General features: G+C 43.5%; 1 protein-coding gene across 2 annotated transcripts in view; it reads left to right on the forward strand.

Moving 5' to 3' along the window:
* Positions 1-80: 80 nt before the first annotated feature.
* The window catches only part of LOC139538376 (ubiquitin carboxyl-terminal hydrolase 37-like), a 29,485-nt gene continuing 1,863 nt past the window's right edge, over positions 81-27,702 (forward strand). Inside the window, exons 1-24 of one of the 2 annotated variants that reach the window (XM_071340352.1) lie at positions 81-337; positions 3,043-3,250; positions 5,114-5,279; positions 5,385-5,473; positions 5,576-5,691; positions 6,041-6,118; positions 6,405-6,493; positions 6,585-6,678; positions 6,803-6,958; positions 12,528-12,659; positions 12,998-13,121; positions 13,199-13,416; positions 13,652-13,769; positions 19,987-20,066; positions 20,177-20,341; positions 21,666-21,716; positions 22,448-22,522; positions 23,381-23,516; positions 23,647-23,863; positions 24,089-24,249; positions 24,545-24,605; positions 26,243-26,358; positions 26,852-26,921; positions 27,263-27,401. In XM_071340352.1, coding sequence (XP_071196453.1) covers positions 3,077-3,250; positions 5,114-5,279; positions 5,385-5,473; positions 5,576-5,691; positions 6,041-6,118; positions 6,405-6,493; positions 6,585-6,678; positions 6,803-6,958; positions 12,528-12,659; positions 12,998-13,121; positions 13,199-13,416; positions 13,652-13,769; positions 19,987-20,066; positions 20,177-20,341; positions 21,666-21,716; positions 22,448-22,522; positions 23,381-23,516; positions 23,647-23,863; positions 24,089-24,249; positions 24,545-24,605; positions 26,243-26,358; positions 26,852-26,921; positions 27,263-27,401 — 2,825 coding nt within the window. In that variant the 5' untranslated portion in view covers positions 81-337; positions 3,043-3,076. The remainder of the gene's footprint in view (positions 338-3,042; positions 3,251-5,113; positions 5,280-5,384; positions 5,474-5,575; positions 5,692-6,040; positions 6,119-6,404; positions 6,494-6,584; positions 6,679-6,802; positions 6,959-12,527; positions 12,660-12,997; positions 13,122-13,198; positions 13,417-13,651; positions 13,770-19,986; positions 20,067-20,176; positions 20,342-21,665; positions 21,717-22,447; positions 22,523-23,380; positions 23,517-23,646; positions 23,864-24,088; positions 24,250-24,544; positions 24,606-26,242; positions 26,359-26,851; positions 26,922-27,262; positions 27,402-27,702) is intronic. The other variant, XM_071340353.1, reaches the window with a different exon arrangement.

Raw genomic sequence — 27,702 nt, forward strand, 5'->3', positions numbered from 1 at the left:
GACAAACCCTGTTAAGTAAACCGGAACTGATAATATTTTGCGATGCTTAACGGCCCGAGTGAACTATCTTCATTTTTTTCACCATCTTCGGTATCAATTCATCGTGGTTAAGTATCGCGAGAAGACATGTTATATGTGTTATCGTATATCATTTCCTCTAGATTTTCACATTCCCGCCATCATCGAGTACTGGAGGAAAACGTCGTGCGGACCACACTGTCAACAACATAATACTGGGGCCACCGAATGCCGGCTAAACCAACGTACTACTCCCCGAGGATTTAAAACAAAAATATTAAAATTTACAAGTTTCGTTTCAGGGATATTTCATTCAAAGGTAAGTGTTCCTTGTCTTGTAATTAAGTCAAGGCGATGTTTACCTCCAAATGACAAAATCAAATTAGCTAGCTATTCCTTGTCCTTTTTAGCAGCCAGCTATCGTTAGTTACGAACTTGCTCGTGCATGGGATATGGCTAGACTTTCACAGCTAGCTAGATGTGTAACTATCCAATGTTGTTTTGCTGAGTTGATTTGGGGGCGTCAATCTCATCTCGTAATATCCAGTTAGCCAGCTACATAGCTACTAAGCTAGCTAACGTTAGCTAACTAACTAGTGGTTAGCGGTGCTTCACAGCAGTTATCTAGTCAACAGTAACTGACTCGAGTGTAGTGTGGCTGGGTCCTCTCTGCCCCAGGCCGTATCTGTGCGTCAGAGATGTTTGCTCTGGAAGCTCCGATTCAAACGTATTAGACAGATCTGAAAGCGTATTAATGTCAAAATACGTTCATTACACACCAAATACAGTATGGAGTTTCGCTTATGAACTATCTACATTTACTCCCTTTATGGCCGGTATGTACTTCAAAAAAAGATGTAAATAAAATATTTACAAGCAACCAAATGTATTTGGACATGAATACGCTTACAGAGTTGTGTAACGCATCGGTCACACGGACAGCTTTATTGCATTTTGGCATACTAGAAGTACATTCATTTCAAATGGAACGCTGCGTTTGCCTTGCAGCGTTGCGGAGGCAGTTGCAGTGCGTTCTGTGTGTACATATGTTGGATTTATCGAATGTTTGCTCAAACTATATGCGTAGACGGCTTGATAGAAATGGTAGCAGAAGGTGAATGTTGAACTTTTGTTGCACACATATCCAGATGATGCTGCATACCATTTTGCGCAATGACGCTGTAGGCATAACGCTTCGATCACACCGACAGCGTTCTAGCGCTGCGGTATCATATATATATATATATATAAAAAATACGTTTTATATTTCTTAAAAAGTAGTGCACTGGGCCATTATTAGTTCTGTATTAGTGGACCGCTATAGTCATTTGTAGTGCGGGCAAAAAATAAAACATCTTGAAATATTTTTACTTTTGCCATCTGTCATAGTGTTGATTTGCTATGTTTATTTACGGAAATCACCATAGCAACACATACCATCATGCTGGCTTGCTTTTACAATTACTGTTTTTCTTGCTTTCTTGTCCCGCTATGCCCATAGGTATGATTTTTTTTTTTTTGCGTCCCTCGTCTAATAGAATAAAATATGTAAGTCCACAAGTTTGCGCAGTGCCCCTCTTTTACATTCTTTTGGGAGATCCCTGTAAGGTTGAATCTCTGAACATGGCTATTTGTCATACAATGGGGGCATACTTAGCTAAGCATCGTTATGCCAGTTAAATTATAGCTAGCTAAGTAACGTTAGTTCCCCCTCTATCTAGCTATGTCACTTGCTTGCTAGCTAAGTTTAACCAAGTGGCTAAGGATGCTTGTCGTAATACACTGCAGCCCAATGGGTAATGTGTAAACAATACCTTTGATTGTTGTGGATAATGCCACACTTACACTTCCCTGCCTAGCAGAGCTTCCCAAGACTTTACTTGTAATTCGGTAAACAAGTGGACCCCTCCCTGATTAGGTTAAAAACGGAATTGCATCATGCAAACATTTGTCACTGCCAAATAAGAACACCATGTGACCTAACATAAGCAGAACATTTCAATTTACAGCTTGAAAAATTTGCCCAGGTCACGTGCACTGGTCTGCACAGTATATTATTTAATTAAAGTATTTTGGCATAGTGTTCCCTTTCAAACCAGACTTACCCATAGGACAGGACAACTGTTTGTTGCGCCAACAATGTGTTAAAAGTTACTGGACGACTCAGTTGCTGCTCTCTTACTAGTGCTCTAAATGTTAAAAATAGATATATTTAAAGTAGTCGTGGGCGGTATCCAGATTGTCATACCATCATATTGTTCTTGTAATATCCTGTGATATTCTGTAATACTTGCACTGAACACAAGGGGCGCTATTTTCAAACCCCACTGAGACTCTGAGATCTTAAGGTGAATGTAAACTAAATGCTAATGAAAGCATCGCATCTATTTTATACTGTCTCTGACCTAAACTATTTGCAGGACAGACATCCCAGCTCAAAGTTATACAAGTAACTCAAAAGTGCATGCTACTCTGTTTGCTGCATGCACAAAACAAATACTTGATCCAGGATGGAATTCTCTGCTATTACCAAGCAAAGCTTAATTTTGCAAGGAGCTAAGCACTTAGCTAGATGGCTAACTAGCTACTAAATTAGCAAACAAATGCACACCTGCAGAGCATTTAGCACATTTTAGACAGTTAACTTAATAGTTATAAGAGAGATAGCTGGCAAACATTTAGTTGTGAATTCCATACTGTAACTAGATCACCTATCGCGTGCTGCACAACAAACAGTAAGTGACTCACAAGGCTCCGGTCTCTCGTTGTTGTGTGCTTGTAAACAAATTCCACGTGACTGGGGGCTACTGGTAATCACTTTATCTCCTATTGTATTGCACAAGTTGACTGCAGGTATTTACTTAAGTAGTTACACATTCAAATTTATAATAAAAAAAAATTCTAAATAGTTTTGACCGTATTGAAAAGCAATCCCGTGGTTATTTCCAAATACCCGGTATACCGCCCAAGCCTAATTTAAAAAATGTCCTTGTTTGCACACAATCTACCTTTCCCTTCCATTAGGTTTATTTGGAGAGCACAACCCTGACAATCACCAATGGCAGCAGCAGTGCCCAAGCTCTCCAGCGGAAGCGTTGTCAAAATACGCTACAACAGTATAGACGTGGGCACCACTCGATGGAAGGAGGGGACCTTCGAGGTTCTTGAGAAGGGTAACAAAGTCAACCTGTGCCTGAAGTTCAATGCTGGTGGTCCACTCAAAAGTTTTCAGGTAATAGTTTTCCCTATATGTGCTCATTCACCTAACAAAATGGCATGATTACATTGGACTTATTTTGTATGTTAAGACTGTCTTTTAAGGTACAGTACCAGTCAAAAGTTTGGACACTGACATATTCAAAGTTTTTTCTTTATTTGTACTTTTTTCTACATTGTATAATAATAGTGAAGACATCAAAACTATGAAATAACACATATGGTGGCATGTAGCCTAGTGGTTAGAGCGTTGGGCCAGTAACTGAAAGGTTACTGAATTAAATCCCTAAGGTGACAAGGTAAAAAAAATCTGTCGTCCTGCCCCTGAACAAGGCAGTTAACCCACTGTTCCCCGGTAGCCCGTCATTGAAAATAATAATTTGTTGTTAACTGAATTGCCTAGTTAAAAGGTTAAATAAAAAATAAAAAAACATATGGAATCCTGTAGTAACCAAAAAAGTGTTAAACAAATCAAAATATATTTTATATTTGAGATTCTTCAAATAGCCACCCTTTGCCTTGAATGACAGCTCTGCACACTCTTGGCATTCTCTCAAGCAGCTTCACCTGGAATGCTTTTCCAACAGTCTTGAAGGAGTTCCCACATATGCTGAGCACTTGTTAGCTGCTTTTCCTTCACTCTGCGGTCCAACTCATCCCAAACCGTCCCAATTGGTTTGAGGTCAGGTGATTGTGGAGGCCAGGTCATCTGATGCAGCACTCCATCACTCCTTCTCGGTCAACTAGCCCTTACACAGCCTGGAGGTGTGTTGGGTCATTGTTCTGTTGAAAAACAAATGATAGTCCCGCTAAGTTCAAACCAGATGGGATGGCGTATCGCTGAAGAATGCTGTGGTAGCCATGCTGGTTAAGTGCCTTGAATTCTAAATAAATCACAGACGGTGTCACCAGCAAAGCACCATCACACCTCCATGTTTCACGGTGGGAACCACACATGCCTAGATCATCCGTTCACCTACTCTGCATCTCACAAAGACACGGAGGTTGGAACAAAAAATTTCATTTGGACTCTTCAGACTAAATTAGAGATTTACACCTGTCTAATGTCCATTGCTCGTTTCTTGGCCCAAGCAAGTCAGCCCCTTCTTCTTATTGGTGTCCTTTAGTAGTGGTTTCTTTACAGCAATTTTACCATGAAGGCCTGAGTCACGCAGTCTCCTCTGAACAGTTGATGTTGAGATGTCTGTTACTTGAACTCTGTGACGCATTTATTTGGGTGGCAATCTGAAGTGCAGTTAACTCTAATGAACTTATCCTCTGCAGCAGAGGTAACTCTGGGTCTTCCTTTCCTGTGGCGGTCTTCATGAGAGCCAGTTTCATCATAGCACTTGATGGTTTTTGCGACTGCACTTGAAGAAACTTTCAAAGTTCTTGACATTTTCCAGATTGACTACCTTCATGTCTTAAAGTAATGATGGACTGTCGTTTCACTTTGCTTGTTTGAGCTGTTCTTGCCATAATATGGACTTTGGTATTTTACCGTATAGGGCTATCTTCTGTATACCACCCCTACCTTGTCAGAACACAACTGATTGGCTCAAACGCATTAAGAAGGAAAGAAATTCCACAAATGAACTTTTAAAAAGGCACACCTGTTAATTGAAATGCATTCCAGGTGACCACCTCATGAAGCTGGTTGAGAGAATGCCAAGGGTGTGCAAAGCTGTCATCAAGGCAAAGGGTGGCTACTTTGAACAATCTCAAATATGCATGCTACATTTGGATCGTTTGGGGTCTCTCGGACCGATGCACTTTTATTTTTGATGCGTCTCATTGAAACTTAACATCCCTAATTGGAGCCCATGTATGGAATCGTCTTGATATAGTATATGTTCATTATATATGTCTATGCTTTCAGCTCAACCATAATGTGAAGAATGTCACGATGCAGTCCATGCACACTATGAGACGAATTGTGGTGTCTCTTAAGGATGGCAGTGTAGTCACCCTTGAGAGAATTCCCACTGCTGTGGCTGAGAAAATGAAAGAATATCTTGAGAAGTTGAAGCAGGGAAAACCAACAGGTAACAATCTATTGGAACTTGTAGATCATTAACTGTTTCTACAAATTTGCATGATTTACTACGGAACTGGTGTCCTTCTGTTTGATAAGTGTTGTTTTCTTGTAGTTCTAAAGACATCCCAGGGAAGTGCAAGCTTCAGTGTGCTCGGGAATCGATCCGTAAAGAACGAGATTAGCCCACCTGGAGAACGACAGGTAAAGAGTTGTTGTAAGAAAGTACCTGTCATTTACAACCATACTGTTCCTGGTTTTTGCTTCTCTGAAAAGATTACTCATTTAAATTTGGCTCTGTTTCAGACAACATCCAGACGACCCAGTGTGGACAACAGGGAAGAGACGATGCCCCGCAAACCCCTGAGCAGTCCCAGCAGAGTCACCTCCACACCTTCCCGCAGTGGGCTGTCTGAGAACAGGTAGGCAAGCCAACACACCGACCATCCAGGTAGATAAAGCATCACACACAGGCGCCGTCCTGACTCTGCACTCATACTTTCCCCCCTTGTTTATTTAAGTGGATTGGACTTATAAATTCACAAGGGGGAATGAACAAGTGCGGACTTCTGGGTGAGGGGTATAGAATCCCAACGCAACCTCTTCCACCACTCTTTTGTCTGACTAGCCTTTCTCCTGAGATTGCATTTCTTCATTTGACAGAGGCTAGAGTCTTCATGTGTGCATTGGTCTCATAACCACTCTTAAAGGGACATTTAAAACTGTGTACTTCATATTCATCATCTTCAGAACCATCTTTTGCCCCTTCAGGATTGAGAAGAGGAAGAGACACCTCACCTCTGACAGCGACCTGACTAAGGACTACCCCAAGGAGAATGACTCATCCAGGTATGACAACGACAATGTTACTTTACCAAGCAAAGGGTTAATTTCACCTCCCTTCCTGTCAATTTAGGCTTATGTCCATTGCGGCCTGGGGGTGTCTAGCGAGTGGGGGTGAGGGGGTAGGTGTTTTTACAGTGGCGGCCATGATTTAGCAGCACTGGTTTAGCGTAAAGGGGAAACTGCCATTACAACAGATCAAAACTTTTTGACCAAATTTGCTGTTACTGCACTTTGCCTTTGTAGGGCAGAGTTGTGCACCAGTGAATCTAAACTGTTTCTTGTATCTCAGCAACAACAAGACCATGTCGGACCTCTCCAGGAAGTTTCTGCTGAGCTGCAAAGACAAGCTGAAACAGGCAGAGGAGAACCGCTGCTCTGGTAAGCCCTCGTCAGACTGAGATAACCTTCTCCAGACTAGAACTGTGCCGTCTCTAGTCGCCCTGTGATAACTGTCTACCTTTCCCACCAGTTTCATTGGTTCCAGCGCCACTTCAGCCCACGTCATTCTACGGCAGCCGATCGGTGACCAAAGACTACTCCACGAGTCACTCTTTCCTAGACAGGTAAGTACGTTTTTTTTTGCGCCTTTATTTAACCAGGTTGTCCCATGGATGTTAAGAAAACATACTTACGCATCATTAAGATGCTGCCACACCTTGACTTCAACATTTGTCGTTCCCTCCACAGGCCATCCAGTACATCCCAGACCACCTCGGCTAAAAGAAGTCTCATGTTACCCAATCACTCGACCCCCTTCAAGAAAGTGCGCCCCATGCTGGACTACGGTGGCTGGAACAAGCCGAGACCATCCACTCTGGCCCAGCCCCAGCCTCCACTGCAAGGGTAAGGAGACATCCCAGTGTTATACTGATGATTCTAAAGTTAATCTCCGGAGTCAATGAGGGGCTTTTCTAGTGCTGCCCACCTACCTGTAATGTGTGATTTACTATATCTGTTAATGCTCGTTATGAATGTGCCATACGGCTGACCCCAGCTAGTCGATTGTTTGTCAAGCATTTGCAAATACAATTTAAGGAACACGAGACGCCGGTCTTATTCACGCCCATCTCTGTGAACTAATCCATTATGGGGGCCGAGACTAATACATTGTGTAGGCTGCGTGGATGGCAACAGTCCAAGACGAAGGGAAGTGTGGCTAAGATGCACAATGCACATCTCTCTCCAGAATGCGCGCTCTCCTGCCAATTTGTGCACATTCATTGGTTCGTAACTTCATTGTGTGAATTATTTGTGTTAATGTCTATCAATTCTCCATTACATAAATCACCAGCAGTACATTTGCTGTTAATTCCTATATTTTTTTAATCTACAATGTTTGTTTGGTTATGGTAATTTCTGTTAGTGCATTAAATATATTAGTATTCCAGTTTTTTGCTGTTCTCATAGTCGGAGGGGACACATTGTTTGCAGAGAGCACAACCTATGCTACACTTGTGAGAAACAAGTATGGGTTTATTTTATTCCATTTACGAGTTCTCTCAATTTAGTTAGTCTTTTGTTGCGCTCCTGTCAATTTTTATTAAGGACGCGCACCTGATTATGCATGGAAGTAGGCCTATAGGCTACCTGGCCTGTGCGCAAATGTAGGCCTATAAATGTGCCCATTTGGGGATCTGATAGTATTTCTGATTGGCTTAATGCACCACCACTAATGAGCTGTGGAGCTTCTCAAAGTAATGTTTTCTCAACCTCGAACAGCAAGCGAACAGTCTGTTTTTATATCTATTGAGAATGACAATAGTTCCTCTATGTAAACTCATCAAAAAAAGAAACGTCCTCTCACTATCAATTGTGTTTATTTTCAGCAAACTTAACATGTGTAAATATTTGTATGAACATAACAAGATTCAACAACGGAGACATAAACTGAACTAGTTCCACAGACATGTGACTAACAGAAATTGAATAATGTGTCCCTGAACAAAGGGGAGGTCAAAATCAAAAGTAACAGTCTGTGTCTGGTGTGGCCACCAGCTGCATTAAGTACTGCAGTGCATTTCCTCCTCATGGACTGCACCAAGTTTTCCAGTTCTTGCTGTGAGATTTTACCCCACTCTTCCACCAAGGCACCTGCAAGTTCCCGGACATTTCTGGGGGGAATGGCCCTCACCCTCCGATCCAACAAATCCCAGGCGTGCTCAATGGGATTGAGATCTGGGCTCTTCGCTGGCCATGGCAGAACACTGACATTCCTGTGTTGCAGGAAATCACGCACAGAACGAGCAGTATGGCTGGTGGCATTGTCATGCTGGATGGTCATGTCAGCATGAGCCTGCAGGACGGGGACCACATGAGGGAGGAGGATGTCTTCCCAGTAACGCACAGAGTTGAGATTGCCTGCAATGACAACAAGCTCAGTCCGATGATGCTGTGACGCACCGCCCCAGACCGTGACGGACCCTCCACCTCCAAATCGATCCCGCTCCAGAGTACAGGCCTCGATGTAGTGCTCATTCCTTCGACGATAAACGCAAAAACCGACCATCACCCCTGGTGAGACCATACCTCGGCTCGTTAGTGAAGAGCACCTTTTGCTAGTCCTGTCTGGTCCAGCGACAGTGGGTTTCTGCCCATAGGCGACGTTGTTGCCGGTGATGTCTGTTGAGGACCTTCCTTACAACAGGCCTACAAGCCCTCAGTCCAGTCTATTGCGGACAGTCTGAGCACTGATGGAGGAGGGATTGTGCGTTCCTGATGTAACTCCGACAGTTGTTGCCATCCTGTACCTGTTCCGTAGGTGGGCTGTTCGGATGTACCGGTCCTGTGCAGGTGTTGTTACATGTGGTCTGCCACTGCGAGGACGATCAGCTGTCCGTCCCGTCTCCCTGTAGCACTGTCTTAGGCGTCTCACAGTACGGACATGGCAATTTATTGCCCTGGCTACATCTGCAGTCCTCATGCCTCCTTGCAGCATGCCTAAGGCACGTTCATGCAGATGAGCAGGGGCCCTGGGCATCTTTCTTTTGGTGTTTTTCAGAGTCAGTAGAAAGGCCTCTTTAGTGTCCTAAGTTTTGACCTTAATTGTCTACCGTCTGTAAGCTGTTTGTCTTAACGACCGTTCCACAGGTGCATGTTCATTAACTGTTTATGAACAAGCATGGGAAACAGTGTTTAAACCCTTTACAATGAAGGGTTGACATTTATGACATTTCCACAATCCAGTGGAAATGTCATAAAATAGGCCTACCTGATTATTTCTTATCACTTATGCAAATAGCTTACAGCTGTGTCTGTCCCAAGCTCACTGGCACGGGAAACTCGGAAGGCCCAGAATATCTTATGCAATTTTGCAAGTTTGCTAGCATGTGATTTATTTCTATCGGGCTATTTTCAACCTGCAGGCTGCAATGTTTTTATTTGTTTGCTTATGTAGGTGATTGTTTTTATGTAGTTGGCAGTATAAGTTACTTTTTAGGTTTGTATAATTTTCATTTGAATACAAGTTTGATTAACCACATGACAATGATTGAGATACGAATACGTTATTATAAATTAAATTAAACTGTTCCATGAAAGAACTGGCACGCAGATTGGTAGAAATCTTAAGATATATTGGCATTCCACATGATAATGGTTGCTGACTCCTCATGTAGCCTATTACTGGCAACTTCGGGAGAGTAACGGCAGAGTCTGCGAAAGCCAGCAGGAAAGGGAGGAGGATGGTAAGGTTCAGGTTAAGATTTTATTATTCTGCCGATCTTGTTCTCTGGCTCCCTCTTGAGTCTTGACTTACTTCATCAGAGTGCGCTTAACCCCTCTAGACTCGATTGACGCACCGGTCAGTCTAAGTAACGCAATACAAAAATCCCCATCAAAATCCGTCAGTTTAACCTAGTGAGATCTATTTTTGCATTGATCAGTCTCAATCCGCCAATGTCGCCCTTCCACATCTGCAGTGGAAGGTGGCATAGCTAGTCAGACCACGAGACAAACATCTGTAGCGTCCTAACTAGACCACTGTGGAAAGGGTAGACTCAAACCAACACGATGGTGGTCTCCGTTTTTCTCTACGACCACGGACAAGTGTCACGGGACTTGTCTGAAGTCCATAGTGTCGATGTGCCAACTTCTGTTTGTAGCGTCCGAACCGTTCGGGCTACAAACTGACTGGCACGAAAGGTGAGATTCTCCGTTTTGCTTTATGACCCCCACAAGTGTCACGGGACTTGTCTGAAGGTAACCAGCACCAGTATTACAATTTTTTTATGTAAGTATGAAGGTAGTTTTGTTACCTACCCCAGAAATATGTTTAATATGTGTAAAATAATACTATTAAAAAAAATGTGATGTGTGTCTAAGTGCCTTTGGAAAGTATTCAGATTTCCATTTTTTTGTTACATTACAGCCCTAAAAGGGAGTAAATGAAAATAATTCCTCAGATCTACACACAATACCCTATAATGAAAGCAAAAGCTGTTTTTTATTTATTTTTGCAAATGTCTTAAAAATAAAAAAACGAACATTATTTACATAAATATTCAGACCCTTTGCTATGAGACTCGAAATTGAGCTTCGGTGCATCCTGTTTCCATTGATCATCCTTGAGATGTTTCTTCAAATTGATTGGAGTCCACCTGTGGTAAATTCAATTGATTGGACATGATTTGGAAAGGCACACACCTGTCTAATATAAGATCCCACAGTTGACAGTGCTTGTCAGAGCAAAAACCAAGCCATGAGGTCAAAGGAATTGTCCGTAAAGTGCTGAGACAGGATTGTGTTGAGGCACAGATCTGGGGAATGTTACCAAAAAATGTCTTCAGCATTGAAGGTCCCCAAGAACACAGTGGCCTCCATCATTCTTAAATGGAAGAAGTTTGGTACCACCAAGACTCTTCCTAGAGCCGGCCAAACAGCAATCGGGGGAGAAGGGCCTTGGTCAGGGAGGTGACCAAGAACCCAATGGTCTCTCTGACAGAGCTCCAGAGTTCCCCTGTGGAGATGGGAGAACCTTCCAGAAGGACAACCATCTCTGCAGCACTCCACCAATCAGGCCTTTATGGTAGAGTGGCAAGACAGAAGCCACTCCTCAGTAAAAGGCACATGACAGCCTGCTTGGAGTTTGCCAAAAATCTCTGGTCTGATGAAACCAAGATTGAACTCTTTGGCCTGAATTCCAAGTGTCACATCTGGAAGAAACCTGGCACCATCCCTACGGTGAAGCATGGTGGTGGCAGCATCATTCTGTGGGGATGTTTTTCAGCGGCAGGGACTGGGAGACTAGTCAGGAGCGAGGCAAAGATGAACGGAGCACAGAGATCCTTAATGAAAACCTGCTCAGGACCTTGGACTGGAGTCAAGGTTCACCTTCCAACATGACAACGACCCTTACCACACAGCCAAGACAACGCAGGAGTGGCTTCGGGACAAGTCTCTGAATGTCCTTCAGTAGCCCAGTCAGAGCCCGGACTTGAACCTGATCAAACATCTCTGGAGAGACCTGAAAATAGCTGTGCAGCAATGCTCTCCATCCAACCTGGCAATGCCTGAGAGGATCTGCAGAGAAGAATGGGAGAAACTACCCAAATGCAAGTGTGCCAAGCTTGTAACGTCATATCCAAAAGGAATCAAGGCTGTAATCGCTGCCAAAGGTGCTTCAAAAAGTACTGAGTAAATGGTCTGAATACTTACGTAAATGTGATATTTCCGTTTTTTTTTTTTTACTAAATTGGCAAACATTTCTAAAAACCTGTTTTTGCTCTGTCATTATGGGATATTGTGTCTTGATTGATGGGGGGGAAAACAGTTAAATATATTTTAAAATAAGGCTGTAACCTAATGTGGAAAAAGTCAAGGGGTCTGAATTATTTTTGAAGGCACTGTATATCATGATCTTTCTCATCTCCCAGATATAGGACAAACACTTCAAAACCTTGTTTCTGATTTATTTTGAATGTCTTTTTTGGCATTTTATGGCTGTTACTCAATGCAGTTCTCTGGGCTATAGTAGTATGTTTTTATATCAAAAATTGAAGGGAAAAAAACATCAAATTGGGATATCTAAAGGGGTCCTTGATATTCAAAATCAAATGGCTAAATGATCCATAGTATGACCATCTCAAAACAATTACATATGTCAAGCTTTGAACCCATCCCCCCCCACCCCCCAACGGCGTAGGCTCTTAAGAATTAAAGCATCAAAGCTTAATACATAAAGTTGATTTTATTAAAACACACAGGGTGTGTCTAAATGGAAAAATACACACACAAGAATGTCAGCCAATTGATTGGTTGAAAGAAGACATTTCGGTCAACAAAGATTTTTTTGTTGTCGCTTACCACCCTAATGTGCCGAAGCAGATACTTTCAGTTGAAAACATGTCTTTTCACCAGTGGTTGTGGTACATAGATGGAGTTATACTTACAGTTTTCTCTAACCTTTTTGCTGCAGATTCTCCAACCTGGGCAACACGTGTTACATGAACGCCATCCTGCAGTCTCTCTTCAGCCTGCCGTCGTTCTCCAATGACCTGCTGAAGCAGGGAATCCCATGGAAAAAGGTCCCCGCCAACGCCCTACTCAGGTAGCCTACTGTTACTGCAGTCACCCTTTAAAAAAAAACATTTTAGCCATTTAGCAGACGCTCCTATCCAGAGCGACTTAAAGTAGTGAGTGCGCACATTTTCGTACTGGTCCCCTGTGGGAATCGAACCCACAACCCTGGCGTTGCATGCGCCATGCTCTACCAACTGAGTAGAGACAGTATGTCCACTTTAACAAGGGATGCACCCTTTTAAAAGCTGTTTTTGTTTAGGTGGCTTAGTGATTTCATGGCTATGACTCAATATTTCTTTAACTGCTCAGCTGACTTGTGTACCTGCCCTGCACCCTCACTGACCCTCCTCTCTGTTGTGCGTGCAGACGCTTTGCCCACTTGCTGGCCAAGAAGGACATCTCGTGCCCCGAGGTAAAGAAAGACCTGCTGAGGAGAGTGAAGAGTTCCATCTCCTCCACAGCCGAGCGCTTCTCTGGCTACATGCAGAACGTAAGACCTATAATACACCACAACCATTTCGGCTCTTTTGTAGCTCTGTATACTCACCCCCCCCCCCTCCCCCCCAGGACGCCCATGAGTTCCTGAGCCAGTGCCTGGACCAGCTTAAGGAGGACATGGAGAAGGTGAACAAGAGCTGGAAGAGCGAATCGGCGGCGTGGGACGAGGCCCCCCAGCAGGCGGCCGCGGTCAGGCCTGGGGAGGAGGCGGACACCTCACACACCTACACCTGCCCCGTGGTGGTCAACATGGAATTTGAGGTGCAGCACACCATCACCTGCAAAGGGTGAGTGAATCATCACCTCAGACTGTGGATTTCTGGGTGGTACATCTCTTCTCTGATGTAAAATAAAATAATGGACGTGTATTAGACGTCATAGATTCAGCTTTTAAGAGTCCATTCCTTTAGCTTTTATGGTATTACCTTTACTAAGCATATGAAGTTGACATAAAGACCGACTGAATGTCATGTTATAAACAACAAATCATGAAAAAAAGGTTGTGCTATTGTGTGGTTTCAGCTGTGGAGAAGTGGTGACCAAGCGGGAGCAGTTCAACGACCTGTCCATTGACCTGCCTCGTAGGAAGAAGACCATCCCTCTCCGGTCCATCCAGGACTCTCTGGACCTCTTCTTCAGGGTGCGTGTCCACTGTCCCCAAAAACCACCAGGCTAGCTCCTGTCCAAATATACTGTATATCAACTAGGGCCGGGCATTGTCAAGCAAATAACTGCCGGTCTCACGGTAATTGACCGTTAATTAACATGAACACATTTAGCATCTCCTTGCTTCCACACACAGCCTACAAGCCACTGATGCAGATCTTTGGACATCTACATTTTAAAAAGTCTAATAAATCCATGTAATATGGCCTTCACTTTCACAATAAATCCATTATTTATTTTAGACTGGTCTAAAGAAACATGATATGAAGAAAATGTAGTCCATTTCAGAAGAACAGAATAGCATACTCTGTGTTGTCATTATCTGGCTTTGCCATATTGCTGTGGGCTATACTCATTTAGCAGACATTTTCTTAGAATTCTGTGCCATTATTTTATCATGTTTTATAGTATGAAGAATACAATTGAACAAAGCTGAACTTTTCTCAAAATGAGTTGAGGGAGTGCGCACATTCTATGTTGAGCGGTTAAAGAAACAGGTACTCCTATATGCTTAATTTAGAGTTATTTATGTAACTTTAGTTGATCTACAAACGTTGGGCTCCTTGTTTATATTTTTTATACATTCTAAGGCTGCATGATGCGACTTTAATGATGATTTGAAAAAAGTCACATGAAAGGCATGAGCTCTGCTTTGTTTTTTGTGCAGGCTGTTCACACTTCATCACTCTCATTCACAATTTGACAAGCACTTGATAATGCCTCGGATTTCCCGGCGGTATCCCCTTTGTTTGGCTGTATTGCCCCCTAAAGAAATCCATGCCCTTTGCGGCCAGTGGCCGTTGTGCCCTTGGGCTGAATATAACAATTTGAATTTCCTTCTCCCTGTGTGCTCTGAAGCACCTCTCACTCACATGGGTCTCCGTCACGTGAAGACAGACACGTCGGGGATGCAACTGCACGTGTCCTTATACAATTCCGAGGTGCATATTAAAGATATTGGAAGAACTGTCTACATTTACTTTGTCAGCCAACAAGATGAGTAGGCCTAACAAACAGCAAAAGCACTTGCCTATGCCAATCTACTATCCCTTATAGTACAAAAGTTGACCTATTATATTCTGTGCAAGAAATACATATTCCCAACATAGTCTGAGACACTTGTGGGATGCCAAATTAATACAACCACTTGCATAACAACATATTTTTTTATGCAATGAGGCTGATGCAACAGAACAGAATGTTTAGCTTAAAATGTTGATAAACTATTAGGCTATTTCTTCACATTATAAGCGGAGCAATGCGCGCACGGCAGCAGGCTATAAGTGCGAATGTTCCATTAGCGGGAAAACACCATTATCAAAAGTGACTGCAAATGGGATTATGCATATAATGCTTTTATTATAAAGGTACACTTGTATGGTATTATCTTCTCCAAACTTGAAACTGGCGGGCTGCTTGTGTATGCCAGTTAGGCTCTATACCCCTTGTAAAGCAGATTAATGTGCTTCATTTTAAGAAGTTATTTGGTCACTTTAGTTGTGATACTAACCTTACCAAACAAAAAGGTCTATGGGCTAGGCTACATGAGGATTGGGACTATGATTTTTTTTAAAGTCGCAAAAAAATGTATGCATTGTTTCTTGCCTTCCGCTGGGCATCATTCACAAGTGATAATATATCATTCACAAGTGATCGGCTAATTTTGTCACCTATCAGACTATTCTTGATTTAATCTTGTCTTTACATATACTAAATAAAGTGTGAAATTTGATTTAGAATGGACCATTATCATGCACCTGTCTCAAAACAGGCAGGGGGAAAAATACATCTACTGTATGCACTTAAATAGCAAATGAAGGATGTTTTTCCCGGGGTTCATTTTTATGCCAGCCAGGTAGGCTATACTTCTGTTGTAAAGACGAGCAATGTGCTTAATATTAGGAAAGTTGAGATATAAATATAGTAGGCCTATCTTATAGAAAGCTGATGGGATCCTCTTTTAAGTAGAGGTTATCACTCTGTTTTCTTACGCAATTGCATAGCCTATAGAAATGTTGAGCAACATGAGCTCATGGGCTCTCATGAAGTGTTTGATTAGATTTTCCATTACATTTGCATTGATGTCAGAGTGATTAGAGGGACAATAGAGTGCTGAGTACCAGGCAGTTAGCAAGTTTGGTAGGCTATTAATGACCATCAGCGCTTGGAGACTCCTAATTACTGCGACTGCCTTCATGACTCGTGACCACCGGTGTGGCAGTAATACGGTCACCGTAACAGCCCTAATATCATCTCACTAAAGCATGGGTGACCAACTTTTATATTAAAAACAAAACAAATTGGATGGGTGGGACATACTCAATATACTTTTAAAATGACTAAAACCAAATTTAAACTGTGAAGAAATAATGAGCTACAGTCACCGTTTCTTGACTGTGTCCAGCTCACTAATAATCACCGAAATGAAAGCTAGACAGGAGCATCAAATTCCAAAAATGAAGGATAGAGGATCATTTTTTTAGCAAATTTTGACGCAAAGGAAATGTAACAACTTTTCAGTGTGGCTCTCCGGATCTCGTTGAAGCTAGTACTTCCGGCGCCGAAAAGAGATGGCCGCCTCGCTTCGCGTTCCTTGGAAAATATGCAGTATTTTGTTTTGTTATGTGTTATTTCTTACATCGGTACCCCAGGTAATCTTAGGTTTCATTACATACAGTCGGGAGGAACTACTGAATATACGATTAACGTCAACTCATCATCGTTCCTACCAGGAATATGACTTTCCCGAAACGGATCCAGTGTTTTGCCTTCCACCCAATACAATGGATCTGATCCCAGCCGGCGACCCTGTGCGACGCCGTAAAAGGGGCAAACGAGGCGGTCTCGTGGTCAGGCTTCGGAGACGGGCACATCGCGCTCCACTCCCTAGCATACTACTCGCCAATGTCCAGTCTCTTGACAATAAGGTTGATGAAATCCGAGCACGGGTAGCATTCCAGAGAGACATCAGGGATTGCAACGTGCTCTGCTTCACGGAAACATGGCTAACTCAAGAGACGCTAACGGAGTCGGTGCAGCCAGCTGGTTTCTTCATGCATCGCGCCGACAGAAACAAACATCTTTCTGGTAAGAAGAGGGGCGGGGGGGTATGCCTTATGATTAACGAGACGTGGTGTGATCATCATAACAACACACAGGAACTCAAGTCATTCTGTTCACCTGATCTAGAACTCCTCACAATCAAATGTCGACCGCATTATCTACCAAGGGAATTCTCTTCAATCATAATCACAGCCGTATATATTCCCCCCCAAGCAGACACATCGATGGCCCTGAACGAACTTTATCTGACTCTTTGTAAACTGGAAACCACACACCCTGAGGCTGCATTCATCGTAGCTGGGGATTTTAACAAGGCTAATCTAAAAACAAAACTCCCTAAATTCTATCAGCATATCGATTGTGCTACCAGGGCTGGAAAAACCCTAGATCATTGTTATACTAATTTCCGCGACGCATATAAGGCCCTCCCCCGCCCCCCTTTCGGAAAAGCTGACCACGACTCCATTTTGTTGATTCCAGCCTACAAACAGAAACTAAAACAACAAGCTCCCGCGCTCAGGTCTGTTCAACGCTGGTCCGACCAATCTGAATCCACGCTTCAAGACTGCTTCGATCACGCGGATTGGAATATGTTCCGCATTGCGTCCAACAACAATATTGACGAATATGCTGATTCGGTGAGCGAGTTCATTAGGAAGTGCATTGACGATGTCGTACCCACAGCAACGATTAAAACATTCCCAAACCAGAAACCGTGGATTGACGGCAGCATTCGCGTGAAACTGAAAGCGCGAACCACTGCTTTTAACCAGGGCAAGGTGACCGGAAGCATGACCGAATACAAACAGTGTAGCTATTCTCTCCGCAAGGCAATCAAACAGGCTAAGTCCCAGTACAGAGACAAAATCGAGTCGCAATTCAACAGCTCAGACACAAGAGGTATGTGGCAGGGTCTACAGTCAATCACGGATTACAAAAAGAAAACCAGCCCCGTCGCGGACCAGGATGTCTTGCTCCCAGACAGGCTAAACAACTTTTTTGCCCGCTTTGAGGACAATACAGTGCCACTGACACGGCCCCCTACCAAAACCTGCGGGCTCTCCTTCACTGCAGCCGAGGTGAGTAAAACATTTAAACGTGTTAACCCTCGCAAGGCTGCAGGCCCAGACGGCATTCCCAGCCGCGTCCTCAGAGCATGCGCAGACCAGCTGGCTGGTGTGTTTACGGACATATTCAATCAATCCTTATCCCAGTCTGCTGTTCCCACATGCTTCAAGAGGGCCACCATTGTTCCTGTTCCCAAGAAAGCTAAGGTAACTGAGCTAAACGACTACCGCCCCGTAGCACTCACTTCCGTCATCATGAAGTGCTTTGAGAGACTAGTCAAGGACCATATCACCTCCACCCTACCGGACACCCTAGACCCACTCCAATTTGCTTACCGACCCAATAGGTCCACAGACGACGCAATCGCAACCACACTGCACACTGCCCTAACCCATCTGGACAAGAGGAATACCCATGTGAGAATGCTGTTCATCGATTACAGCTCAGCATTTAACACCATAGTACCCTCCAAACTCGTCATCAAGCTCGAGACCCTGGGTCTCGACCCCGCCCTGTGCAACTGGGTCCTGGACTTCCTGACGGGCCGCCCCCAGGTGGTGAGGGTAGGTAACAACATCTCCACCCCGCTGATCCTCAACACTGGGGCCCCACAAGGGTGCGTTCTGAGCCCTCTCCTGTACTCCCTGTTCACCCACGACTGCGTGGCCATGCACGCCTCCAACTCAATCATCAAGTTTGCGGATGACACTACAGTGGTAGGCTTGATTACCAACAACGACGAGACGGCCTACAGGGAGGAGGTGAGGGCCCTCGGAGTGTGGTGTCAGGAAAATAACCTCACACTCAACGTCAACAAAACAAAGGAGATGATTGTGGACTTCAGGAAACAGCAGAGGGAGCACCCCCCTATCCACATCGACGGGTCAGTAGTGGAGAAGGTGGAAAGTTTTAAGTTCCTCGGTGTACACATCACGGACAAACTGAATTGGTCCACCCACACAGACAGCGTTGTGAAGAAGGCGCAGCAGCGCCTCTTCAACCTCAGGAGGCTGAAGAAATTCGGCTTGTCACCAAAAGCACTCACAAACTTCTACAGATGCACAATCGAGAGCATCCTGTCGGGCTGTATCACCGCCTGGTACGGCAACTGCTCCGCCCACAACCGTAAGGCTCTCCAGAGGGTAGTGAGGTCTGCAGAACGCATCACCGGGGGCAAACTACCTGCCCTCCAGGACACCTACACCACCCGATGTCACAGGAAGGCCATAAAGATCATCAAGGACAACAACCACCCAAGCCACTGCCTGTTCACCCCGCTATCATCCAGAAGGCGAGGTCAGTACAGGTGCATCAAAGCAGGGACCGAGAGACTGAAAAACAGCTTCTATCTCAAGGCCATCAGACTGTTAAACAGCCACCACTAACATTTAGCGGCCGCTGCCAACATACTGACTCAACTCCAGCCACTTTAAAAATGGGAATTGATGGAAATTATGTAAAAATGTACCACTAGCCACTTTAAACAATGCCACTTAATATAATGTTTACATACCCTACATTACCCATCTCATATGTATATACTGTACTCTATATCATCTACTGCATCTTGCCATCTTTATGTAATACATGTACCACTAGCCACTTTAAACTATGCCACTTTATGTTTACATACCCTACAGTACTCATCTCATATGTATATACCGTACTCTATACCATCTACTGCATCTTGCCATGCCGTTCTGTACCACCACTCATTCATATATCTTTATGTACATATTCTTTATCCCTTTACACTTGTGTGTGTGTATAAGGTAGTAGTTGTGGAATTGTTAGGTTAGATTACTTGTTGGTTATTACTGCATTGTCGGAACTAGAAGCACAAGCATTTCGCTACACTCGCATTAACATCTGCTAACCATGTGTATGTGACTAATAAAATTTGATTTGATTTGATTTGAAGAACGAATGCGGCCCTTGAGGCAAACAGGGTTTTACCCCCCCCCCCCCTCCCCTGCACTAAATGCAATGAAACAGTTAACCTAGTATCCAAATCCTAATAGGAAGTAGATGAGTTGAATGTGTGTTGATGTGTGTTCCAGATGGAGGAAATCGAGTATTCTTGTGAAAAGTGCAGCAGGAAAGCGGCGACAGTGACTCATAAATTCAGCCGACTCCCCAGGTATGCCCGTGTGTCTACAACAGTGATCTGATGTTAAAGTGAATGAGAAGTGGTATAAGGTTCACCAGAACCCTAAATTAATTCCTTTCTGTTGCTTCCCCCCCATGCAGAGTTCTTATCTTGCACCTGAAGCGCTATAGCTTCAATGCCCAGCTGTCTCTAAACAGTAAGCTGGGCCAGCAGGTGATGATTCCCCGCTATCTCACACTGCTGTCCCACTGCACAGACACTACGCAGCCTCCCCTCAGCCTGGGCTGGAGCGCACATGGAACCATGTAAGAAACGCACCCCACAGTGAAAATTATCCAACGTTTGTTGCATAATTATACAATTTTACCAAGGCTTGACATACATTTTTGTACTACACATTTTTTGGGGTGTTTAACACTTTGGGCCAAAAAGGTAACTGAAAATTGTTGTATGATGCAAGGCACCACAGGCCTGTTACAGTGCCTTCAGAAAGTATTCATACCCCTTGACTTATTCTACATTTTGTTACAACCTGAATTCTAAATGGATGGAATGGATTATTTTCCTCACCAATCATTACGCAATAACCCATGAAAACATGTTTTTAGAAATGTTTACAAATTTATTGAAAATTAAATACAGAATTATCTCATTTATATATGTATTCACACCCCCTGAGTCAATACTTTGTAGAAGCACGTTTGGCAGCAATTACAGCTGTGAGTCTTTCTGGGTAAGTCTCTAAGAGCTTTCCACGCTGTATTGTCAACATTTGCCCATTATTCTTAAAAAATATATTTTTAAAACTCTGTCAAATTGGTTGTTGAACACTGCTAGACAACCATTTTCAGGTCTTGCCATATTTAAAATAATAATAATAATAATAATAAAATAAAAAAAATCAAATGGCTAAAGTAGCCTACTTCAAAGCAAGGTAGCTGTTTATTGATAACATCCTTTCAGGGGAGATCTATTGACAGCATGGGAGACATTACTAAATTCTCAATTAGGATTATCTAAGAATATATTTTAAAGTTGTCAGAATGACATGCCCAATGTTGAACAGAGGGGAATCCCAGCTTTCCAATTGTGTCAGACTTTTACAGCCGGAGTAAGCGTTGATTTATTAACGCACCCGTTGATCAACTGTGTGTCGCCATTTGTAGTTATGGTGTAGTTAGGTGTAGTTAGGACATTGGAGATGACAATTACATTAATACATGATAATAGTTAACTACCGAGAACTATCCAGGCTACACAATAGGTGTTGATTTGGCTAACTAGTTGGTCTGTCATTATTTTGTAGCCTTACCTGCTGTAATCTCCCTCTCTCCTCTAGCACACATGCAGTTGATGCACACACCCATGACTTTTTTCCAGGGTTTATCTGTACAAAACCTGTTTGCTGACCGAAAATGTGCTATAACTGTGCACGTAACTCACTAATCGGCAAGGATTAGAAACAAATGTGCACACGTGGCTACACACAGATCTGTTCTTTGATCTCAATAGCACATCTCGCCAAAGGGATTATTGAAAGACCACTCTGCCTGTCAATGCAATACAATCCTACTCTAATGTGCTCTGCAGAAATTAAATGACCTTACCACACCCTGTTTTTTTGTACAGGGCACGAACACTGAAGGCCTCCCAGTTGGTGAACTCCTCCTCACTACTTTGGTAAGCCACTCATTCAACCCCTTTCTAACACTATGGTATCACTTCCACACACTTCCACCCCATGGACACCAATCATGTTTACAGTAGGTCTCTTGTTTCCTTGATGGGAACATTGTGTAGATCAGCGGTTCACAAACTTTTCCATTCCAGGGCCTACCAAATCACCGGCAAACTCTTGAGGACCACATTCCAGGAATGGCGGAATTTAACAAAGTATCTTGGCGGTCAAATATAGAGTACATTTTATCAGTAAATGTAACTTATTATTAATAGTTGTATTATTATTTTAAAATGGTATAGAATCACCTTGATCCCCTCTGTCGAAAACGTTTGAACCTTATTTTTTTATATTTTCAGTGGTATTGTTAACAAACATGAGAATTAAAAACAGGTTCGACCATGATCTTGCAGAGTTACTCCACCTCAAGAATTGCATTTGGTGAAAGGCTCGGCACATGCATACTCAGGCTGACTGGCTCTCGTTCAGGCAAATGAGAAATAAGTGCACTCAGGCTACCCGGAAGGCCAAAGTTAGTTACTTTTAAGGAGCAGTTCTCTCTCTGTGGGTCTAACCCCAAAAAGTAATACCTATGAAGCTTGAGGTAGTCACCTCATACAAGTATTTGGGAGTATGGCTAGACTGTCCTTCTCTCAGCACATATCAAAACTGCAGGCTAAAGTTAAATCTAGACTTGGTTTCCTCTATCGTAATCGCTCCTCTTTCACCCCAGCTGCCAAACTAACCCTGATTCAGATGACCATCCTACCCATGCTAGATTGTGGAGACATAATTTAAAGATTGGCAGGTAAGGGTGCTCTCGAGTGGCTAGATGTTCTTTACCTTTCGGCCATCAGATTTGCCACCAATGCTCCTTATAGGACATATCACTGCACTCTATACTCCTCTGTAAACTGGTCATCTCTGTATACCCGTCGCAAGATCTCTACTGGTTGATGGTTATTTATAAAACCCTCTTCGGCCTCACTGCCCCGTATTTGAGAGCTCTACTGCAGCCCTCATCCTCCACATACAACACCCGTTCTGCCAGTCACGTTCTGTTAAAGGTCCCCAAAGCACACACGTCCCTGGATCGCTCATCTTTTCAGTTTACTGCAGCTAGTGACTGGAACGAGCTGCAACAAACACTCAAACTGGACAGTTTTATCTCGATCTCTTCATTCAAAGACTCAATCATGGACACTCTTACTGACAGTTGCGGCTGCTTTGAGTAATGTGTCGTCTCTACCTTCTTGCCCTTTGTGCTGTTGTCTGCGCCCAATGTTTGTACCATGTTTTGTTGCTACCATGCTGTGTTTTTGTCTTAGTTCTCTCTTTATGTAGTGTTGCGTTGTCTCTTCTCTTCTCGTGTTGTGTGTTTTGTCCTATATATTTTTTTTTTTGTCCCAGCCCCGGTCCCCGCAGGAGGCCTTTTACCTTTTGGTAGGCCGTCATTGTAAATAAGAATTTAAGACTTGCCTCGTTAAATAAAATACATTGTTATTACAATTTGCATTGTGTAAAGTAATTATAAATCACAAAATTAGATTCTAAAAAATAAATGAAAAAATGTTGTACCACCTGCAATACCTCCGATCCACAGGTTGAAAACCACTGGTGTAAATGTTTGGATCTTCTAACCACTGTCTTTATTTCCTTCCTCCAGGAAAGTGTCTCTGAAGGCGGGGGGCAGCTCCAGCAGTATCCTGGTGGACTCTGACAGCGAGGAGGAGCTGAGCCGGAAGGCGGTGAGCCGCAAGCGACGCCTCAGCGACTGTCTGCCTGATGACAAAGCAGAGGAGGTAGGGGGACTGGGGGGAGAAATTAGTTACTACAACTTAACCACTGACACATGCAGGGCCAGGTTGAAAGAATACTGTGGGTTTAGGTCCGGTGTGACATGGTGGGCTCTGGTTGTGTGTTTCGGTCCAGCGAGGCGTCCAACACACAGACGCGTCAGACATCAACGATGAGGCGATGCTAGCGGTAGTGCTAGAGATGAGTTGTCAAGACACTGGTCTCTCCTGCCCTGCCCCTGAGGACGAGCCAACCAGCAGCCCCGACACGGGCTTCGGTGACGCCGACCCCGACACCCAGGAGACAAACTACCACCCAGACCTGCTGGAGACGGACAACAAACCGTCTGCAGGTAACCACGACACACACACACACCCCAGCCAGGAGAGAAAGGGAAGTGTAGGCTTAAACAGACTACACACCAAAACAACTCTCTGTAGTTACTAGATGTCCATTATGAAATTTGTGAAATTGTAATTTCCTTGAACTATCCTATACTAAGTCATGAAGACCATGTACTGTTTTGAAATGTGCGTTTCACCAACCCTTGCGCAACAGAGTGTATCTGTGTGTGTAGATGTGCTGAACTCCCTGGACCTGACCATGGATGAAAACAAGGAAAACCAGACACCTGAAGGGGTGCAGGGAGAGCTGGACTGGGTGCAGCAGTATAGCCTGGAGCAGGAGCGGGAGGAGCAGGAGCTGCAGCAAGCCCTGGCCCAGAGCCTGCAGGAGCATGTAAGACTCCCAACACACACTAGGCCATTACATAGAGAGACCTATACAGCTCTACCCTTTGACATTTTACTGTTGGATTAACCTGGTGTTGGTGGTTCACCAATGTTCTTGTAATGTAGGCTAATCTTCCCTCAGCTTGTTTTGGTGAATACCCAAAATGGGTTTTAAGCTCTGACCCACCAACTTTATATAATGTCAACTAGGTGTCTACTTGACCCTGTATCCAGCAATGCTGCCTTGTTGCACCATCACAATACAATCCAGTGACATTTTCAATTTGTGGTATGTCCTACAGGAAGCCCAAGAGATGAGGGAGGACGACGACCTCAAGAGAGCCACAGAGCTCAGCCTGCAAGGTACATCATAGACACCAGTACCCCTTTTTAAGCATATACTCAGCTTCACAAAAGAAAATAAGTGTGTGTGTGTTTACACCAGGGGTTGGAATCAGTTCCGGTGTTCCAACCAGAAAATACATTCTGAACCGGTTCGAACCAATAAATTAAAAAAAGTAGCAGTTCATATAGGTCAGAGAGGGGCAACTTTGATAGGGGTGGGGGCCACACACTCTGAACTCATCATGAGGGGCTGTAGTTGCCCCCCCCCACACACACAAACAAACACTGCGAGCAAAACATTTTAGTGGCCCACCTCTTGACAGCGGAGAGACTTAAGTTTTAGAGTTCATTTTGTGCAATTTTATACATTTTGTCATAGTGTAGAGAGAAATATTTGCAGTTTTAATATGGTATCTGAGTGAGACTAACAAAATCAATGGGGGGGTCCCTTGCTGATAATTTGACCGTTTAGTTTAGCGGCCAGCAATCTAATTTACCAATCTGAAAACATTTAGCTGACATGGGCTAATTGACTATCAGTGACAGACATAACAATAGAGAAACTGCTGATTCACAACCAAATTTCTAAATTGCACCTTGTGTATTCTACTATTCTAACTTGCAACAAACAGTAAGTTGAGTTGAATTTGATCCGAGGGCCTCCAAAAGGGGGCCTGTGGGCCGCATGCCGGCAGTTGCCCATCCCTGATCAGTGGTGGAAATTGTCATACTTCAGTAAAAGTAAAGATGCCTTAATACAAAATGACTCTAGTAAAAGTGAAAGTCACCCAGTAAAATCCTATTTAAGTAAATATGCTTAAGTATCAAAAGTAAATGTAATTTCTCAAATATACTTCAGTATCAAAAGTATAGATAATTTCCAATTCCTTATATTAGGCAAACTAGACGGCACCATTTTCTTTTTTTACATTTATGGATTGCCAGGGACACGCTTCAAACCTCATACATCATTTACAAACTAAGCATGTGTTGAGTGAGTCCCCCAGATAAGTGTGTGAATTAGACAATTTTCCTGTCCTCCTAAGCATTCAAAATGTAATGAGTACTGTTGGGTGTCAGGGAAAATGTATGGAGTCATTTTCTTTAAGAATGTAGTGAAGTACAAGTATAAAGTTGTCTAAAATAGAAATAGTAAAGTACAGATACCACCCCCAAAAAACGACTTCAGTAGTACTTTAAAGTATTTACATAAGTATTTTACATCACTGTCTTATTTACATGTTTGATTGGTCAGATAAGTGCAGGCGCGAGATGCGACTGAAATTTCACGGGTGAGGAGAGGGCAACGTGGTGGACATGGAGGGGGCTTGAAGCTCTGAAAATCATGATGTGAATTGGAATGTGTTTAGGCTATTACTAGCATTATAACTTCACAAAATTACCAAATTATATTCGAGACATTAGAAATATTTTGGGAACTAAAAAGAATGTTAGTAAGCCGTAGGCAAGATATGAAAATAACGGTTTTGTTCCAGAAAACTAGAGATCCCTTTCGTTCCCGGTTCCGTTTCACTTCCTCTGAAAATGTCATTATTTTTCCGTTTTTGTTTCCCTGAACTGGTTCCAACCCCTGGTTTGCGCATATCAGTGGTTTTCATGTGTCTTGATCTGCTCTGCTGGTTTCTCCCTCCCAGAGTTCAACAACTCGTTGCCGGAGCTGCTGTGTTCAGACGAGGATTCTGGGAACGAAGAGGTGCTGGACATGGAGTACAGCGAAGCAGAGGCTGGGGACCTGAAGAGGAACGCTGAGGTACAGAGCCTCCCTCCTTTTCCTCATCTCCCACACTAACCAGCCTTCACCAGGGTCCTGTTCAGTAGGGAGTAAACTCTTGCGGACAGACGCACATAACATAAATGGTAGTAGCGTCTTACAAGAGGCTGAGATGTGACGACTAACGAGCAACTTTGTTCTGGTACGCATTTTTTTTTTTGTCATTGATGATTTGGACAAATCACGATTTCGCAGGTGCTCACATCTTTCGAATTTCTAAATGGGACATTTGGCCCATAGACTTGCCTGAAACTGGCAGAGTTTCTGTTTAGGGGGGTTGAGACTTGGCTATTCTTGTTAGTATCTTTTCTAACGTGTGTGTGTATATGTCCGCTGCCCCCAGAACTTAATTGAGCTTCTGATGCAATTACACAACATTTTAGTTCTGGGTGTCTGACATTAAGTAAGGAGAAACGTTTTGAAATGGAGTGAAACGTCCTGGCTTGAACACCTCTTCCTTTCTTGTTCCCAGAGTGGAGATTTGGCCAACTCCTTCCGGCTGATCAGTGTAGTCAGTCACATCGGGAGCAGCTCCTCCTCTGGTAAGCACTGCCCTCCTTATAAACAACAGTCTGCTAAGATGTATGGCTGTGTTACGAGATGCACTGTTGTTTGTGGGACCCAAAAATGTGTTCAAGTTGAATGAATATTGAAGCATGAATGTCATTAATATTTTTTGGTAGCAATGGATTTCTGTGCATCTCAAAACGCACTACTGTGTAGCAGGAGCCACAGATTATCACTCATCCGTGAAACAACGTAAAGCATGGAAATATAAGGTCGTGTGAGCTGAGGCAGCATATGATTACGATACCATGAGAACCCCAAACACTGGATTCTTGTAGTCTAATATTAACCTATAATTCAATCTCCCGACCCTCAGGCCATTACATCAGCGACATCTACGACATGAAGAAGCAGTCGTGGCTGACCTACAACGACCTAGACGTGTCGCGCACGCAGGAGGCCACGGTGCAGAGGGACCGCGACCGCAGCGGATACATCTTCTTCTACATGCACAAGTGAGTGTCCCTCTTATCCCTTCCATTAAGGTCCCTATCCCAGCTTCAGATGGAGTGTGGGGTTGTGTTCAGCGGAGAAAATGCAGTGAAACGTGTCCTGAACTTGTCCAATAAGAACATAGATTTCTTTTCAGTTGTAAAAACTTTGCAACGGTATCCCCTACTGAATACTAAAACCCTGTTTTCTTATGCTTAGGCAATGAGGCACGAGGGGGTGTGGTATATTGCCAATATACGACAGCTAAGGGCTGTTCTTATGCATGACGCAACGCAGAGTGCCTGGATACAGCCCTTAGCCTGG

The sequence above is a fragment of the Salvelinus alpinus genome, chromosome 14, assembly GCF_045679555.1.
Source record: "Salvelinus alpinus chromosome 14, SLU_Salpinus.1, whole genome shotgun sequence".
NCBI classification, from domain to species: Eukaryota; Metazoa; Chordata; class Actinopteri; order Salmoniformes; family Salmonidae; genus Salvelinus; species Salvelinus alpinus.